Source organism: Catharus ustulatus, chromosome 4, assembly GCF_009819885.2.
Source record: "Catharus ustulatus isolate bCatUst1 chromosome 4, bCatUst1.pri.v2, whole genome shotgun sequence".
NCBI lineage: Eukaryota > Metazoa > Chordata > Aves > Passeriformes > Turdidae > Catharus > Catharus ustulatus.
Genome location: NC_046224.1, coordinates 8,105,560 through 8,122,707, shown reverse-complemented (window position 1 = coordinate 8,122,707; position 17,148 = coordinate 8,105,560). Strand labels below are relative to the sequence as shown.

General features: G+C 40.5%; 1 protein-coding gene across 1 annotated transcript in view; it reads right to left on the bottom strand.

The window, feature by feature from the left end:
• Positions 1-7,433: 7,433 nt before the first annotated feature.
• Positions 7,434-17,148, bottom strand: part of ELAPOR2 (endosome-lysosome associated apoptosis and autophagy regulator family member 2) — a 92,559-nt gene continuing 82,844 nt past the window's right edge. Inside the window, exons 17-22 of the mRNA XM_033058605.1 lie at positions 15,816-15,912; positions 14,613-14,714; positions 12,126-12,252; positions 11,185-11,363; positions 10,346-10,511; positions 7,434-7,723 (exon numbers count right to left, since the gene is read on the bottom strand). Of these exons, the coding sequence (XP_032914496.1) occupies positions 7,664-7,723; positions 10,346-10,511; positions 11,185-11,363; positions 12,126-12,252; positions 14,613-14,714; positions 15,816-15,912 (731 nt within the window). The 3' untranslated portion in view covers positions 7,434-7,663. The remainder of the gene's footprint in view (positions 7,724-10,345; positions 10,512-11,184; positions 11,364-12,125; positions 12,253-14,612; positions 14,715-15,815; positions 15,913-17,148) is intronic.

The window sequence follows — 17,148 nt, the reverse complement described above, 5'->3', positions numbered from 1 at the left end:
AAAAATTAGCAAAGACTGTTTAATATCGCCAGCCAAAACAAAGCTGGTTCAGCTTGTCTGCATCAACAGTGCTGTGAAAGGTAATTGGAACACCACAGAGACCAGAAAGTCAAAAAAGAGAAATGCAGGAGACATTTACACACATCTCTGGGGTGACCTTTGCATTCAAACCAAATGCTTTAAGACACACATGCCACCTACCTAGACAATTGCAAAGTACCTTAAAAGTCTGGCTTTTGAAATTGCACTCTTAAAGCTGCCCTCACTCTATTGGAACAACCCGAAATCCTATCTTCTGCCAGGTCCAAAAAGTCATTAAGGAAACAAACACACCTTTGATTAATGTGCCTGAGCGTATTTACCTAAGGGCTTGTTCCCATTGATCTCATTCCAGCTGAGGTCAATAGCAAAATTCTCATTGACTTCAAAGGCAACACCAGAGAGGTTTGAAAGTCAGACACTGTGGATACATAGGGTGGGATGTACATGTTCTCTGGAGTCCAATTCTCCTGCACTTGAAGACGTTTTCACACATTTCTGGAAAGCTGCAAGTCCTTTAGGGCTGAACTGGCAAAGGAAGTAGGTGTTATTTGGAATGCAAAAATTAAAATCCCTACTCATAGATGGATGTTTATATTTTCTAAATATCCACACATTCACCAACGAAGACCACTTGATGTCAGCACTTCCATGACAGAGGCAGCCATCTCAGCCTCTGCATCATGGAGCTGTCCAGAACAGGAATCCCTGTGACTTTCCCCAGAGCAGGCATAGATCAGCCCACCCTACCTGCAGAGCTCTGCATTCAGCTTCTTCCTCTCCACACCTCTGGCATGCCTGATGTTTCAGGCTTGTTTCTGATGCAGGGGCCAGGGTCAAGTTTTGACAGGCTGGGAGCCTTCCTTTCCAAATCAAGACCTCTTAAAGCACCTCAGATTGGGCAGCTACATCCATTGGACTTTGGTGTGCTCTTCTGTGGACTAAGGGGCTGGTCACAGTGTGACAAAAGGTCAGAATATCTGACCATAACTCTGATGTCTCGTCTTTATGGAGCTCTTAAAAATGTCTAGGCCGGTGAGAGTTTCTTTTCAATTTTTATGGAAAGCTACAATCAGGGTCAAATGCACCTCATCTAACACTCATTGTTTGCAAGGACTAAGTAAATAGCTACATCAGAGATTGTCAGCCCCTCTCCCTTTGTGGAAGGAACAGGCATAATTCTCCTGGCTTATCTCAATCAGACACTTCAGGCAGGGATGAAACTCTCCAAATAAAGGCAAGCACAGCTTGCTCAGATCACAGAGTTTGCACTAAAAATTAAGGTATTGTGTCAGATGAATTCCAGCCCCAGATTCAAAATTGACACTACTGAAGTTAATTTATAGCAGGTGAGGATCTCACTGTGCCAGGATTTTCCTTCACTTTGATAGCACTGTTGAGAAAATGACCCGGTGTCTGTGTCTGAACACCTGCTATGAATACTCAGTTGGCTTGAAAGCCACTTGCATGGGAGATTTTCATACAAAAAAACACCAACCAAAACATGCAGAGCTCTGGACTCCCATCCTCACTGAATGCTCCTGACATTTTTCTACTTAGTTTGGCTTTGTCTTGAAAGCCTTTCACTACTTCCCATTGGATGTCCATGGATGCAAATTGTTTGGTATTGCCTGATGGAGTAATCCCATTTCAAAATCCAGCAGGACAGAAAAGGAAAATGACAAAGCAGAGGCTTTCCACACCATACTGGCGTGAAACCCTTTCAAGAAAGGGAATTTTAACTTTTTTTTTCTTTGCTCACATCACTATTTTAGTTTCTCTATTTAAAACAACTTATAGTACTTGTACCCATTTATGTAAAACTTGAGTTTAGAGTACAAACCTCTTCTCATCTCTTTATTGCTCCCATCACATTTAAAGATTTGAGCAATTAACCTCAAAGCAGAGGGGTCCTGTCAGACTTCCTCCCAAGTACCCTGACTGTGAGCCTGGAGAGTAATCACACTGCTCTGAGCCCTGCACCCTCAGGAGTGAAATGCTGAAATCAGAAGAAATTATGTGGATGAGAGCAATGTTTAACCCAGCATCTACAATGCCTGACTGGAGGCTAAAGAAAACTTCAGTTTTTTACTCAGATGTCATAAGTTCCAAGTACCTCAGCTCTCTGATAAAAATCGCAATTGCAGAAAGGTTTGTGAAAAACTGATCACTTTTTATTTATTGACACAATAGAAAAATAAGACTCAAAAAGTTGATTGCAGGTCAATCTGAAATAAACAAGGTTTGTGGGGTGTTTTGCCTTTGTTCATGGGTTTGGGTGTGTTTTTCGGTGGTTTGGTTTTTTTAGAAGAGTTATTTGTTTTTTAAATCTTTAATTTTGAAAACAAGGCCAAAGTCTACTGTGGAAAACCAAAATATTTTATTTTTTCTTCAAGTGATTGTTTTTCCTTAATTAATTGAACACAGTTGGCTTCACTCATAGCCAAACCAATGAATTGTCTTTTCAAATTGAAAAATCAAAAGCTGTTTGAAATATATTATGTTTTCCCAGAATGGTACAAATTCCAGGAATCAGAAAAAAGATGTCCAAAATATCCTGATCACACCCAGAAATTTCAGCTCTGATTAAGGATATTTCCACAGCAATCTTTCACCCAGTTAGTACAATTAGAGTAAGGGAGAGCAAAACAAATCTTTAACTCATCACCAAACACAATCTGATGTCCATGGTGCCATTGCCTACTCGTCAATGCCTGCACTCTGCAAGACAAAGTTTATCCAGAGTCACCTCAAAGCTTCTCAGCAACACAAAAAAGTCAAAATTTAGCTTTCTTACTGCAAGAAGGAAAGGCCAAGACCAGGCTGGGCTGGTTTTGCAAGAGGAAAAGGATGGGGTAGCAAATACACATCACAAAAGCCTGCTGTGGCTTTTAGTGCTGTTACAGCAGCAGCCTCACACGGACCTTGGAGAATTCTTCCTGATGAACTCCTGCGCTACAGATCCAGAGGAACAACCAGAACACAGTGGCAGCCTATGATCACCTCCACTCTCATGTCCCCCTCATTCCTGCTGCTTGAATTCAGTGTGGGCACATCCAGCCAGGAGACTGGAGATGTCACTGCACACTGTGACACACACTGCATATTCTAGGGTGAGCCTGACTTCCCTTTATTCCTATTCCCCTCCCTTACATCTTATCAAAGCAGCACAGTGCAGAAGTCTTCAACAAGAAATAAAAACAAGGGAATTCAGTGAATGTAGCACACAAGGGGAAAGACTAAGAGAGAACACCACCAAAGATAAGCAGAACTTCACAAGAGTTCTCTTGAGGTTATCACTGAGAGGAGAAGGCTCTGGGGACACCTCATTGCAGCCTTCCAGTACCTAAGGGGGGCTTATTAAAAGTTACTTTTTATATGGGCAGATAGTAATAGAACAGGAGGGAATGGTTTTAAACAAAAACAGGAGATATTTAGATTACATGCTAGGAGAAAATACTGTGAGGGTGGTGAGGGACTGGAATGTGCTTCCCAGAGAAGTTGTGGAATATTATCTAGAATAGCTATTTAAGTCCTCCATGCTTCATGGTACAGACCAACCAGCAGCATTCCTTGCTGAGGAGGAAATGTCATCCCCACTGGTGTGTCAGCATGAATGGTAGCTGCTTCTACACTTACATTGAAGCATCTGTGTTGGCTGGAGAAGAGTCAGCAACCACTGGCTCCTAAATGGTGACACCTGCTGCTGTCTGATTATAATTAAGTACCTTGATTTTAGGGGTACTGCTGGCTCTGGAAGGATAAAACCTGCAAACTTTCCCCTCTACTATCAAACAACCCCAAAACCTATTTTCAAAAGTGAATAGTCAAATTCTTTCTTTGAACAAAAAATTTAGAACATTGAAGATACTCAGTAATTTCTCACTGTGGCTCTAAGACAGGTAGTTTTTCTCCAAGCCTCAATCAATTGTATTCTGTGTTAGAAACACCAACTAACACAGTCAGAGCCAAGCCAGAACATTCTTTGTGCATTTCCCTCCTAGCAAGCACTGTCAAAGCTGAGACAATGTCGTTCTGCTAATTTGCCAATAATTTATACAGACACCACTAAAATGTGCTGACTCCTCAAAGAGATTCAGTTGACTCCAGATTTCAAAGAAGAGCATGCAAAGGCAGCAATAAAATGTATTCCATTTAATCAAGTGAACACATAACAGACTGATTCACATTGCTTTATGGCATCAAATTACAGTTTTCTAATGTGATTCCATGTGGAAGAAAAGGGGGAGGCTGCTAGAAGAGGTCACAGACAGCTGATTTCTAAGTGAACTGTTAAAGGCTTCCAAAATTTGTCTCTTATGGGAAAATGGAAACTTCCCCTCTCTACTACATCTTTAACACAGAAAGAAAAGAATAGCAGAAGTCAGCTCAAATATTCCCGTTTACACTTCCCTAATTGTTGAAAAATGCAATTTTCTTATTTTAAGGTAAATAAAGTCTATGGTATTGGTTTGCATCCCGGTATGGTAGCACTGCACCAGCTACACCATTAGACTGCCTGGGAGAATGTTCGACAACATCATGATAAACCATTTGGAAGCAGAGCTGAGGAGAGTCATACAGCAAAGTCTGTCACAGCTGTCAAAAAATTCCATTCTGTTTTATTTGGAAAATATAATGGAAAGAGAAGGGAACCAAATGAAACCTATGTGGTATTAAGTCAAATTAAATATAGTTCATAAAAATTAAGGCATTTCTGCATTACAGGGATATGGGTCCAGTGATGAAAAAAGAAGTGGTGTTCTGGAGAATGAACTGTAATTATGGCTGAGAAAACATATGGAGAGAGAAGGGAAAAAATTAAAAGAGATGTAGACAAATGCAATTTGATGGAAGTGAAAAGCTCTACTCATGACTGAAATCCTGCAATGTTCAGGAAAGGCTGCAATGCCACCAAACATCTCAAGTCCAAAATTTCAAATATATTTTTACTTTATTTTATGAATGTCCATCAGATATATATCTTTGATGCTACAACACACTAGTTGAATAAAAATCAACAACATAAAAACCCTCATCATAAAAGATCCAAGAAGTGAAATCCCAAAGCCATAACCATTTACTCTGTGAGCATATCATCTTTGACAACCATATATAAATGACATCATGACAACAAATACAATGTACAATAATAAGTGTACAATGGTACAAAATATACAAAAAGGAATGTGTATTTAATATACATTCAACATTACCCCATAAAAATCTTTGTTGGGAAAGTGAAGTGCCTTTTCAAGACCAACAGAAAATGTACACCACTTCAGTTAAGATGCCTGAAGGATCTCCCATCAAAATAATAAAGTGTGTGTTCTTTGACTGGAACTATAAAATAACAGCTGAATTTTCCCTAATGAAAAAAAAATCTAAACTTCATAAAATTTTTGTCCACATCTAGAGTATAATAAAATATTTAGAGTGCAGAAAATCCAGTTTAATTTAAATTTTACTTAAAAGTGGGCCCTCTTTTATTGATAGAACTAGCTCAGTCATATAAAATCAAAAATCTATATTCCTCATAGTAAAAAGACTATTTCTGCCCATGTCTCTTTTCTGGTTTTGATGCATTCCACAATTCACATAAATTTGCTGTAATGGAAATATGAGTCTGACCAGAGGTCAATACAAGAATCGTTGCTCATTTTCTCTGGCTCTATACAAGTCTTGCATAATTTTACTCAAACATTTTTTGCCTAAGTTTCAGATTCCTTTGAGTTCAACCTCAGAGGGAATTTCAGGAAATTATTACTGTGGATATTGAAGATCACATGCTTATAATGTGGCTGATTTATGGAAAAGTCCACCTGGCCTCCAGTTTCCAAGGCACTGCTTTGTGCCTTTCCTCCAGAGCTGGTACTTGCACTGACACAGGATGCACTGAGATGCTGTGCAAGTACATAACCCATGCTCAGCTCTGCTGGACATCCATCCATCCATCCATCCATCCATCCATCATCCATACGTTCATCCATCCATCATCCATCCATCCAATCCATCCATCCATCCATAATCCATTCAATCCATCCATCCATCCATCCATCCATCCATCCATCCATCCATCCAGTCCATCCATCAATGCATCCATCCATCCATCTATCCAATCCATCCATCCAATCCATCCATCATCCAATCCATCCATCCATCCATCAATCATCCCTCCAATCCATCATCCATCCAATCCATCATCCATCCATCATCCAATCCATCCATCCATCCATCCATCATCCATCCATCAATCATCCATCCATCCATCCAATCCATCCATCATCCATCCATCTATCCATCCATCCATCCATCCATCCAACCATCATCCATCCAATCCATCATCCATCCATCATCCAATCCATCCATCCATCATCCATCCATCCAGCATCCATCCATCCATCTAATCCATCCATCATCCATGCATCCATTATCCAATCCATCCATCCATCCATCCAATCCATCCATCCATCATCCAGGCATCCATTATCCAATCCATCCATCCATCCATCCATCCATCCAATCCATCCATCCATCCATCCATCCATCCATCATCCAATCCATCCATCCATCTATCAATCCATCCATTCATCCATCCATCCATCCATCCATCCATCCATCCATCCATCCTCCTTCCTCACATGGGCCCAGGAATAAAGGAGGATGAGTATTTCTAACAAGCCTCCCAACTGACAAAGCCGATCCCTGATTCCCAAAAGTAGAGATTTTTGCTGTACCTCCAGAGTTCAGGCTTTGCTGGTTCCCAGCCCTGGGAAAAGTGAGATTTATGCAGCCCAAGGGAGGACGCTGAATCTCCAAAGACCTCTCTTGAAAGGACAAGGTTCCATAGAGAAGGACAAGTGCAACTTGCACTGTAGGTACCACTTTACATCTCTTTATAGAGTTTGAACCTGCTACTGCCTATAAACCCATGGGCCCAGACCTACAATTCACACAACAGCTGTTGCCAAGTTTAAATTTAATAGCACTAGGTTTTACTCCAACCTTGATGGCCATGACTTAGGCACAAGAATGGGTTGGATTTGCAGGTGCAACACAATTCCTCTCGCGTTAGAAGTCAACACAGACCATCCAGACCATCCAAGCATTAAAATGAAAACTATTTTCCAAAGTTCAAAACTCACCTGAGGCTCATTCCAAGTACCATTCACAATTTTGATTTCAAGTGAGACTCACAGTTCTGCTAGTAAACAACACACAACCCTTGCAGGAGGTTGCAGGCCTCTCTGAAATTCATTTCTTAGGAATATGTGCAGAAGGAGTGAGAAGGAAACAAAAGGTACCTACAAATCATATGGCATGCCTGAGTGTTGCCCAGGTGAATGCAAAAAATTCATGTTATTTGCAGTATGTATATCTCTTCCTGAGTTGAATTTCATTCCCAGTATGGAATCCAAGCATCTGTTTTCTTTTTTTTTGGCAAGGTACTCAATCACATGGTAAGGCAATCCAATTTTCTGGTTTGCTTCCTGTCTTGTTTCCTCCTAAACGGCCAAGCATTTCTCACCAAGATCACCACTACAATGTGTGCCAGAACATGTTTAAAATATGGTCCTGTAAAAATAGAAATTAGGTTTGTTTCTTTGAAGGCAGCATTAGTTCTTCATATATTCTGGGATCTTGAAGATTTCAGCTGAACAGATTCAAAATTATCTTCCTTTTCCTGCAATGTAAAAGACAGGTTCCCATCAACTGGATTTCCTCAAAATCTCTACAGCAGACAGCACAATCACTTCTTTTCTCAATATCCTTTGCCAAAAACTTCACTTTATTTTTACTACAGTAATTAAGTGCACAGATTGACCTTTTAACATTTAATAACATTACTAATTCTGTGAAAATTTGGGTTTATAAATAAAATTATGATATAGTTATTGTTCATGGTACTTATTTTAGACGGTTCAGGGAAAGTCTGCATTCCATATTCATAGAATAGGACAGGTAGTCTGAGCCAGTGAATTGCAAGATAATAATCATTTCGATGGTTATTATCACTTATTAATGTGTTTCCTGCAATATATAGAATGCTTGAAGCATAGCATGTGAGTGTGAACACCACTGCCTTGCTCCTGGATTCCAATCTCAACACTTCTCTGCGAGACCCACATGACAAAATGAGTCTATAAATTATTTGCCATCTTAAAAATCAGGGCTAGGGGTTGAGTTTTCTCTCTGTGCTCGTTTGCTGGGTGACAGCCTTGGCCATCTGGCCAGCAGGAATCAGGGAGAGCAAGAAATGTGGGCATACACACGCAAATAGTTTGAAAACTGTGTTAAACCACCTTCATAATCTGATTTTTAAAGTCATCTCACACAGATCAGGACAGCCTGGTACAGACATGGGAAAGAAGGGGAGAAATTGTCCTATGCTATTCTAGTGGAAAATGTGTGTTCTGAAGATCCTGGTATTGTCATGCTGGAGACAACAGACACAACTAGAGCAGCCACCAGTCTCAAACAGGTTTGTAATTATTTGGCTCTATTTTCTCATTAAAAACAGCTCATCCCTTCCTGTATTACAGGCCTAGCCCTCAATCCCTTGGCTACTCAAACACATTGAAATCTTTGTGACCTGCTGGCAGAAATGCCATAGCCTGAAGCTTCAACATATAAGTAGGATACTAGAGATTTTCTTTCTTTCTTTCTTTCTCATTTTACTTTTCTCCTTTTTCTCCTCTGTTTTGCTCCATATATTTTTTCTGTATTTTACATGCATAAGTAGCAGGATATGAATTCTTCATCTTTTGCATAAATGAAAAGCAATGCCTATAACATTTGTTTTTGATAAATATATATTCAATTTGAGTTATCTGCAGGGACACAGGACACAGAGCTGAGTAAGCTAATGAGGTACTGGAAGTCAACTTTGCCAGCTATTGTTATCTAGCAGTACAAAAGGGAACAAGCCTAGAAATATCTGACAAAAAAGAGGAAAAAGTTGAAAAAGAGGAGAACACTCAGGAGGCCTGCTACAGTGGATATAGGAATATTTAAAAACTCCAAGTAGGCATTAAAGTTGTCTGAATACTGAAGTACTAAAGCTTACTTCTATTTTTGGAGTATCACCACAAAATTTTATGTGATTTGATTTTATTTACATTTTCAATATTCTCAGTGTTAAATTAAGAATTAATATTGGATTTCTGCCCCTTTCCACAAGGAACAATATTGATTTTGCAGGACAAATAGTCAGGCTGGGGTCAAGGGAAATTCTGCACATTATCTGTGCAATGGTAACTTCTCCTAGGAGGGATATCTGAGGAGCAGGTAGTGTGGCAAGAGGACTCCAGTCAAATAAAAAAATTACAAAAATGAAGAGGAGAGATTAATAAGGGAAAAGAAAGGCAGCACACAAGTTTTAATTACATTGCACTCAATCACAGAAAGAAATAAAAAGGGATACAAGGAAAAAAAATCTCAAAATTCAACATTCTGAAATTATTTGGACAATAAACTAGAGTACAATGTTTTAAAATTAATTTTTATTATGATATTTTAAGAGACTTTTTAAGAAACTCACCTCAACAAACCTGTTTGAAAGGGAAAATGTCATTTGCATTAATCCTGATCATAACAGATGCCCCCAATGGAATTCCTTAAAGACAACACTGCCCTTTCCATAACACAGATTTCAAGGCATTTGGAACAAAGACCAAAGAGCTTTTAGGATCTACCAAGCTCTGTGGCTCCTCTCAGAAATGTTTAAAGACTTTGCTGTCAAATGAGACATGCAAGAATGCACATCACATCTACTGCAGGAAAAAAAAAAAAAACTTTTTTGGTGTTGCTTCCCACTGAAATGGAAGAAGCTGCTGTGTTGGGCAACAGGCTGAAGCTGGTGCTTCCTCTTCAGCTGAACCTTACCCAAAATTACTGTCTCAAGTCAGCCAGGAAGCCAGCCCAGGTGAGCTGGCTGGTGGCTGTGTTGCCAATGTTAATTTTTTGTGTCTCTAATAGCTGTGTTTGCCTCAGCAATGGATGTGCCTGGGAGGATTTCGGGCATAAAGGTTCTCTCTGCCATTAACTGTTTTTTTGTGGTGTCACCCATGCAATAAAAAATGCTACTGAAATCTCTCTGTGGAGGAAGGAGCATTTACCCAAATCCCTACAACATTTCTGAATTTTATCCAGACTGTGGATTTCAGCAGATCACTATGGACTGGATGAGGTGTGCGTGGGAGGCTGCACTGCTGTGAAATTAGCATCAAAGTCTCATCACATCCAGTAATAAATAAAGGTAATAATTATTTTTAGTATTAATATTATATTTAGTATTAATACTCACCTTTGTTGCCAAGGATTTGAGCTTCCCCAGCAGTGACTGCTTATTTGAATATACTATTTCTTCTTCATTATCTTCTCCTTCCATTATAGCACAGCTGTCAGCAGCTGGCAGTTCACACTCTTTTGAGTTCGTTGTCATCACTAATTTGGAATATTTATACTCCAGCCTGAAGAAATAAAGCCACACAGGAATAGATTTTTTTTCTCAACTGTCCCATACTCCGGGCTTTTATAATTTAGATTGTCTGCAGTTCTCCCACATAGTTACTCCTGAGGTAGATACTGAGGAAGTTAGGTACTTTTCAATCATTAAAAATATGTAACCAAAATAGTGTTAACAATACACTGAGCTCTTGCTCTCCAATTAGTCTTCTATCCTTATAAAAGAACCATGTTTTCCCAAAAGACCATGGGGAGGTCAAGAGGGCTTCTGCATGAAGAAGGGGCAAAAACTAAAATAGAAATAAGCAATATGGCCAAAACCTAATTTTTGACCAAGCTGAAAGGGACTAATTAGACTAAAGATACCCTTCTGGTCTCCAGAGCTTGGGAAAGCCATGTTGCTTCAGAACCTAAAGTCAACTTCAAACTCTCAAATGTTGAAAAGACAGTTCCTATTGGGAAATTATGCCATTGCAAATTACTGTGGATGTTCTATACTTTTCTCACTGGAATTTTTTATAGCCACTGTTGACAGAACAAACATCAGCCTTGGTGTATGAATGGATTGATCCTACACAGGTACTTCTCGTCAACAGTGTCATAAAGTCAGATGCAAGAAAAGTCACTCCATCAAGCTTTTAGCTAGCTTTTATACAGAACATAATTTGCAATACTTACTTTTGGTTCTTCTTCCAAAAATAGCAAGTCAAGGCTATGAGCAGAACGGCTGTGAAAGCACCAACACCAGCTCCAACTTTAAGCCAAAAATCCACTGTTTCACAAGTGCTGGTCTTTTTTTCTGGCAAGGGAACTCCTTTAATGCAATGCTTTGGCTCATTCCATACATATAAAGTTTCCTTTCAAACAGAAAAGACCAAAAAGTGAGCTGCTTGTAGGAAAAGAGAGAACTGTTTAACTTACACAAGACAAGCTGTTCTGAGGTAGAAGGGTCAGATAACTTTTTATTGAAAGCAAACAAAATCACATCCTTCAGGTTTTCAGACTTCAAGTTTTCAGTTATATTGTCTAATCAATCACCCCCTTGCTTGTGCCTGCAGGTTCAGGCATGGCAAAAGGATTTCCTCCTCTGTATGGCTCTCCACATGATACAATATGGGCTGAACAGCTATTGGGAATATCTGTGCCTGCCCAGGAGCTGCTGATCAACAGGACAGCTTGAACCAGTGCAAGGACTTCCTAATATTTGACTAGAGAAGGCAGCAGCAAAAACACTGCAAGCAAGTAGGATGAATTTATGAACTGACACGTGCAAACCTTTCCTGGCCTGCCCCTGATGATTATGGCTATGAAAGAACTGAAGTCCTCTGGACACTCCAGCCTTCAGCATAACTGCCCTGTAAGTATGAATGCATGAGAGTTCACATCCTTACTCACAGAGGTGGTCAGCACAAGCCAGCTCTCTTACAGGAGCCACACTGCCATTGACACAAACATTCCTGAGTCTCAACACAGCTCCTCCCTCAGCTTGCATCCAAGCCAGCTCAAAAGACTCTGAGATCTTCCAACTCACTTACACATCAATTTGCCCAACAAATTTCAACAAGAGTCCAAGTTATACCTAAATGAGCCCATTTGACTTTGAGACGTGGGTCCTGTACCTGAAATCCTTTTTTGCAGGCTCCCTCAATCTCGTGGTAGTCTTGCTCTGTGCAGAGAGGACAAGCTTCTGCACTTTCCCACAGGAAGTAGAAAGTGCATCCATCGCAGGTGCCCGCGGGGCAGGAGCTACGAGGAGAGCAGAGCTCAGTTATGAAAGAAACACTCTGGGGTTTGCATCCTCATCTACATTCTGCTGCTCAAGATTGGGAATGGGAAGTAAGAGAAATGGGTAAACATCCATCAGGTTAGCAGATAGAAGAATGTGGGGGAAGAATTTTTCCCAGTTTATAAAATGCTTTCTCAAGTGAAAACAGATGTTGAGCTGTCGAGGAGAGGAGAGGAGAGGAGAGGAGAGGAGAGGAGAGGAGAGGAGAGGAGAGGAGAGGAGAGGAGAGGAGAGGAGAGGAGAGGAGAGGAGAGGAGAGGAGAGGAGAGGAGAGGAGAGGAGAGGAGAGGAGAGGAGAGGAGAGGAGAGGAGAGGAGAGGAGAGGAGAGGAGAGGAGAGGAGAGGAGAGGAGAGGAGAGGAGAGGAGAGGAGAGGAGAGGAGAGGACTAGACTTTTTCACCAACCCAGGCTAGCCCAGCATACACCTCTCCTGCACAGGGTGGCTGTTCCATGTGAGTGCTGCTGTCTGGTTCCTGCCATTGTTCTGATGAAGTCTGTCTAATTTAGTCCATATGGAATGGACTTGTCCTGTCATGGTTAATTACTAGAAGGATGTTCACCAGTTAATGAAGACATAACACCTTTTCTTACTCCAAGAAAAGCTAATGGCCTGTTTTGTATTCAGCCTGCAGAAGAAAGTTGTACTGGCAGTGGCAGGACAGTCACGTAGATTTTGTTACTGACAATCACATCAGGTCCAACAGCAGCAATGGCCAAAGGCCATGCAAGAAGTTTGGTCATGTAAGTATGAAATATATTCATGCAGAAAAAAAAATGGATTTAAAGTTGTGTTTTTCTAGATCATCTGGAAACCTGATATTCTGATCTGAAGCACTGAAAAATCCCCAGCCCTAAAAGCCCATTCTGGCTTATCCAAATTTGAATACCTGACAACAGGTACATTCTGCTGTGAATTATGGAGCATTTTCCCAACCTACATGGCAGGAGCACTGACAGACCTTTCTCCTCAGCTGCTTTCATCTTATACTGAAGCTTCATGTGATACTAAACACCATGCCTGGAGGATCAAGGAGTTAGGTTATTTGACATATATCTGATACCTCACTGTGTGAAAACAGCTGACTGCTGAGCTAATCAAAGGGGGATAGGAAAGGAGAAGTCAACATGAACTGAGATGAGGTACATATGTTGGGGGCACACTTCCAAAAGTGAAGGAGGCTGTTCCTCCCTCCCTACTGGTGCTTTAGCACAGTTCACATCATGTTTATCCTGTGCCACTGGAAGAACTGAAGAATTTTCACACAGAAGCTGACAGACAGTGGCTTATTGCCCAGCATAATTTGTAGCAGGACAGGTCCCTCAGAAGCTGGGGTAGGCATCTCCAAAGGTATTCAAATATCAATCACTCATCCATCACCTGTGAAGCAGGCTCCACTCTGCCTTCGTTTGGGCAAGCACAGTTTGTGTGTCCTGAGAGGGACAGGGATCAAAGCATCCCACACTTTCACACTGTTAACTTTTGGGAAGGGGGCTCAACTTTTGGGAAGGAGGATGAGTGAGAGCTACCAACAGATTTGTATTAACATCCAGACAGACTAAAGTGGGCCTTGATAACCAAAGAGGAGGGTTGAAGTTGAATCAGAGTTGAAGGAAGCTTCTGAAAAATCACAGTGTGTTGCTAAAGAGTAATAGAATTGATTCTTTTACTCTTTTTTTTCTTTGCAATTTTTCAATCATGCTTATGCCTTCAGTTATGTTTATGCAGGCATAAACAGGATTTTGGAAGAAATAAGCTTTTTAAAGTCACTCAAATCAGACAGAAGGGGAAAAAAAGTCAGGTAAATTAAACACAACTGGTACAAGGCTGCCAGGATACAGATGAAACACATAAATAAATATATTCCAAACATAAAATAGACAGTCAGGGCTCACATAAGCATTGCAATAGCAGATTTCAAAGTTCCTAGAACAGGTTGCTCTCTTCCCAAAACAATAATTTTCCCTAGCCACTGCTGTAGATCAAGGAAGAAAAACTACCTCTCAAAGCCTCAACTAGGCAGTTCTAATCAGGAGGCCAAAAATTAAAATAAGGAACTGAAATAAAGGAGAAGTGAAGACAAGGAAACATCACTGCATTTTCTGTTGTGTTTAAGCTCAGAACAACCTGGCACACAGTCTGAACAGAGATCAGTTGGTCTGCTGGAGGCTGATGGACACCTAGGAGAAACAAGTGACTGATGAGGGAGGGAGCACCCCTCATTGCTATTGTATTATAATACAAAATTACTAATGAGTTTTGTAAAGATTACCCGAGGAGCAAAGGCTTTGTGGCACTAGTGGGACACAAAGACCAAAATACCTGGGCACAGAAAGCTCTCCTTGGTCTGGTTTGTTGGGGTTGCATCTCATTGTCACAACAGTTGCACGGCCACTCTCACAGGAGGTTGTCACTGTTGAAGACCTAATGTGAAACAAGAGGAGAAAAGTAACACATTTCCTCTACATTAAATGGATATTGCTCTTTCATAGGTCTGCAAACACTCAGGCAGCTGCAATACTAACAAAATACCCTTTACCACAGGGCTTTTGACTTTGCCAGGTGAAAAAAAACCAAAAAAAACCCAAAAAAAAGCAACAGAATCAGGGTAGCCCTCACCAATTCATTTAAATCTCAAAGTGCTCTGAGATGCTACTCAGGGAACTGCTCATGTTTTCTAGCTAGTTTGGACTCTGCTGCGTCAAAATAGAATAAAATGATTGAAAGGAGAATCACAGGTGCTGTGCTTGGTGTGTCACTCTGCTGGAGAGGTTCTGATGGCTCACTCCCAGCCTAGCAAACAAACTGTCCTGAAATAGCACTGGGCAAAGGGGATCCAAAAAATCTTATTCCAGCCTGATAGACATTGTAAGCCAAGTTCATAATACGCTCAAAGCAGGGTCACTGTGTGGGGTTCAGTTTGCAGAATCAGACACATCATTTAAGTGTTCACAGAAGCATGAAGTGCTGATATCCAAAGTTCTATATGCAGTTAAGTCCCAGCTTAGAAACACAGCTGACATGAAGTCCAGCAGGCAGACATCTGAACTGAGCAGATCTTTGAGCTACTTCCTACCCAAACTGAGGAATTCTTTTTATGGAGAAGAGTGAAGAATGGGGAAAGCATATTAGTAATTGTGCATGTTGAAACAATTACTTTTAATCTTGATTAGTTCTTTTTTGTAGCATCAAAGTAAACACAAATGAAAGAAAATATGCAACCAGAAGTGGACATTTAAAAGTCATATATGAGAAAATATGGAAAGTAACAGGCCACTGAAAGTGGCATCTGGATGAATCAAAGTTCTGGTGTCACTTCCAATGGATCAAGACTAATTTAGATTTGAGAAAAAAGTGTTTGCTGACTTTAAAAGATAATCTTCAACATGTCAATCAATATCAGGCAGATACTGATTAAAGTGGCAAAGATAAAAGGGTGGGTTATAGATCCCCTCTCACAGTTTTACTTTCCTTTAAACAAATTAAAACATCTGACATAGCAATAAGCAGCAGTTTTTTACCTACTTGTAAAAGAAATGCACATCTGGTATTTTGCTTGGAGAGGGAGGAAACATATCTGCCTTTATGCTGATATTTTCCAGCGTTGTTTCAACAGTAGCTCCTAAAATGTGAGAAATAAAAAAAAAAAAAAGGAGCAAACTATGGATTTTTGAGGGGTTCATGTGTAATATTTTCTCAGTCTGAAAGGTGTGGATCTCACTTAATAGCATTTAATGGCATTACTGTACATCACACACACTTTTTTCTAACTAAATTTTGCAGATGCATATGTTCCTCATACAGTCTGATTTCCTCATCTAGACATAGCAAAACTTAAAAAAATAAAACACCAGTGTAAATATTTATTACTCTTTCATATTAATTTAAAGCAATCATTGGATATTAAAGAAACATAAAATAATTCAGGCTAGCAAAGAACTGCTGAAGGTATCTGATGTAACCACTCAGAGCATGTGCCTTGAGTGTACAACCCTCATACATCAAAACGATGTAATGACCTGAGCAATTTGCAGAACTGTGGGAGATGGAATTACAAGACTCAGAAGGATTATGGAATCACAGGCAAGGCTTGATGGCACATTTTGGAACAAAGGACAGGCTGGTGTATGAACTACATGGATTTTGGGCAAAAGATGAAGAGGGGGGAAATGCAAATAACCAAAGTTCTTAGGGATCCTTCCAACACCCTGAACTGAGGGTTGGAAGATGACAGAAAGTATTGGTGTTGCACTACAACATTTCAGAAGAGGGAGTTGTGCAAATGGAGCTGCATCCTTCTAGGGAGTTAAACATTGCTAGAACAACAAGAAGTGGCAGTGCTCAGAAACTGGTGAAAAGACTGGAGAAAAGTTTTCCACTTGTTCTTGAAACAGTTCCTAGAATCACAGAGTCATAGAACGGTCTGGGTTGGAAGCAACCTTAAAGATCACCTTGCTCCAAATCCCCTGCCATGGGCAGGGACACCTCTCACTAGACCAGATTGCTCAAAACCCTGCCCAATCTGTTCTGGAACACCCCCAGCTTCTCTGGGCAACCTGTGCCAGTGTCTCACCACCCTCACAGGGAAGAATTTCTTCCTAATATCTAATCTACTCTAAGTTTGAAGCTATTCCCCCTTGTTCTGTCACTACATGCCCTTGTAAAAAATCCCTCTCCAGCTCCCTTGTAGCCCCTTTAGGTATTGGAAGATCTCTAAAATGTCCTTGAAGCCTTCTCTTCTCCAGGCTGAACAATCTCAGTTCTCTCAGACTGTCACCCAGGAGGGGTGATCAGCCCTCTGACCATGTTTTGGCCTCCTCTGGACTCACTTCAGCACATCCTTGTTATGTTAGGAAAG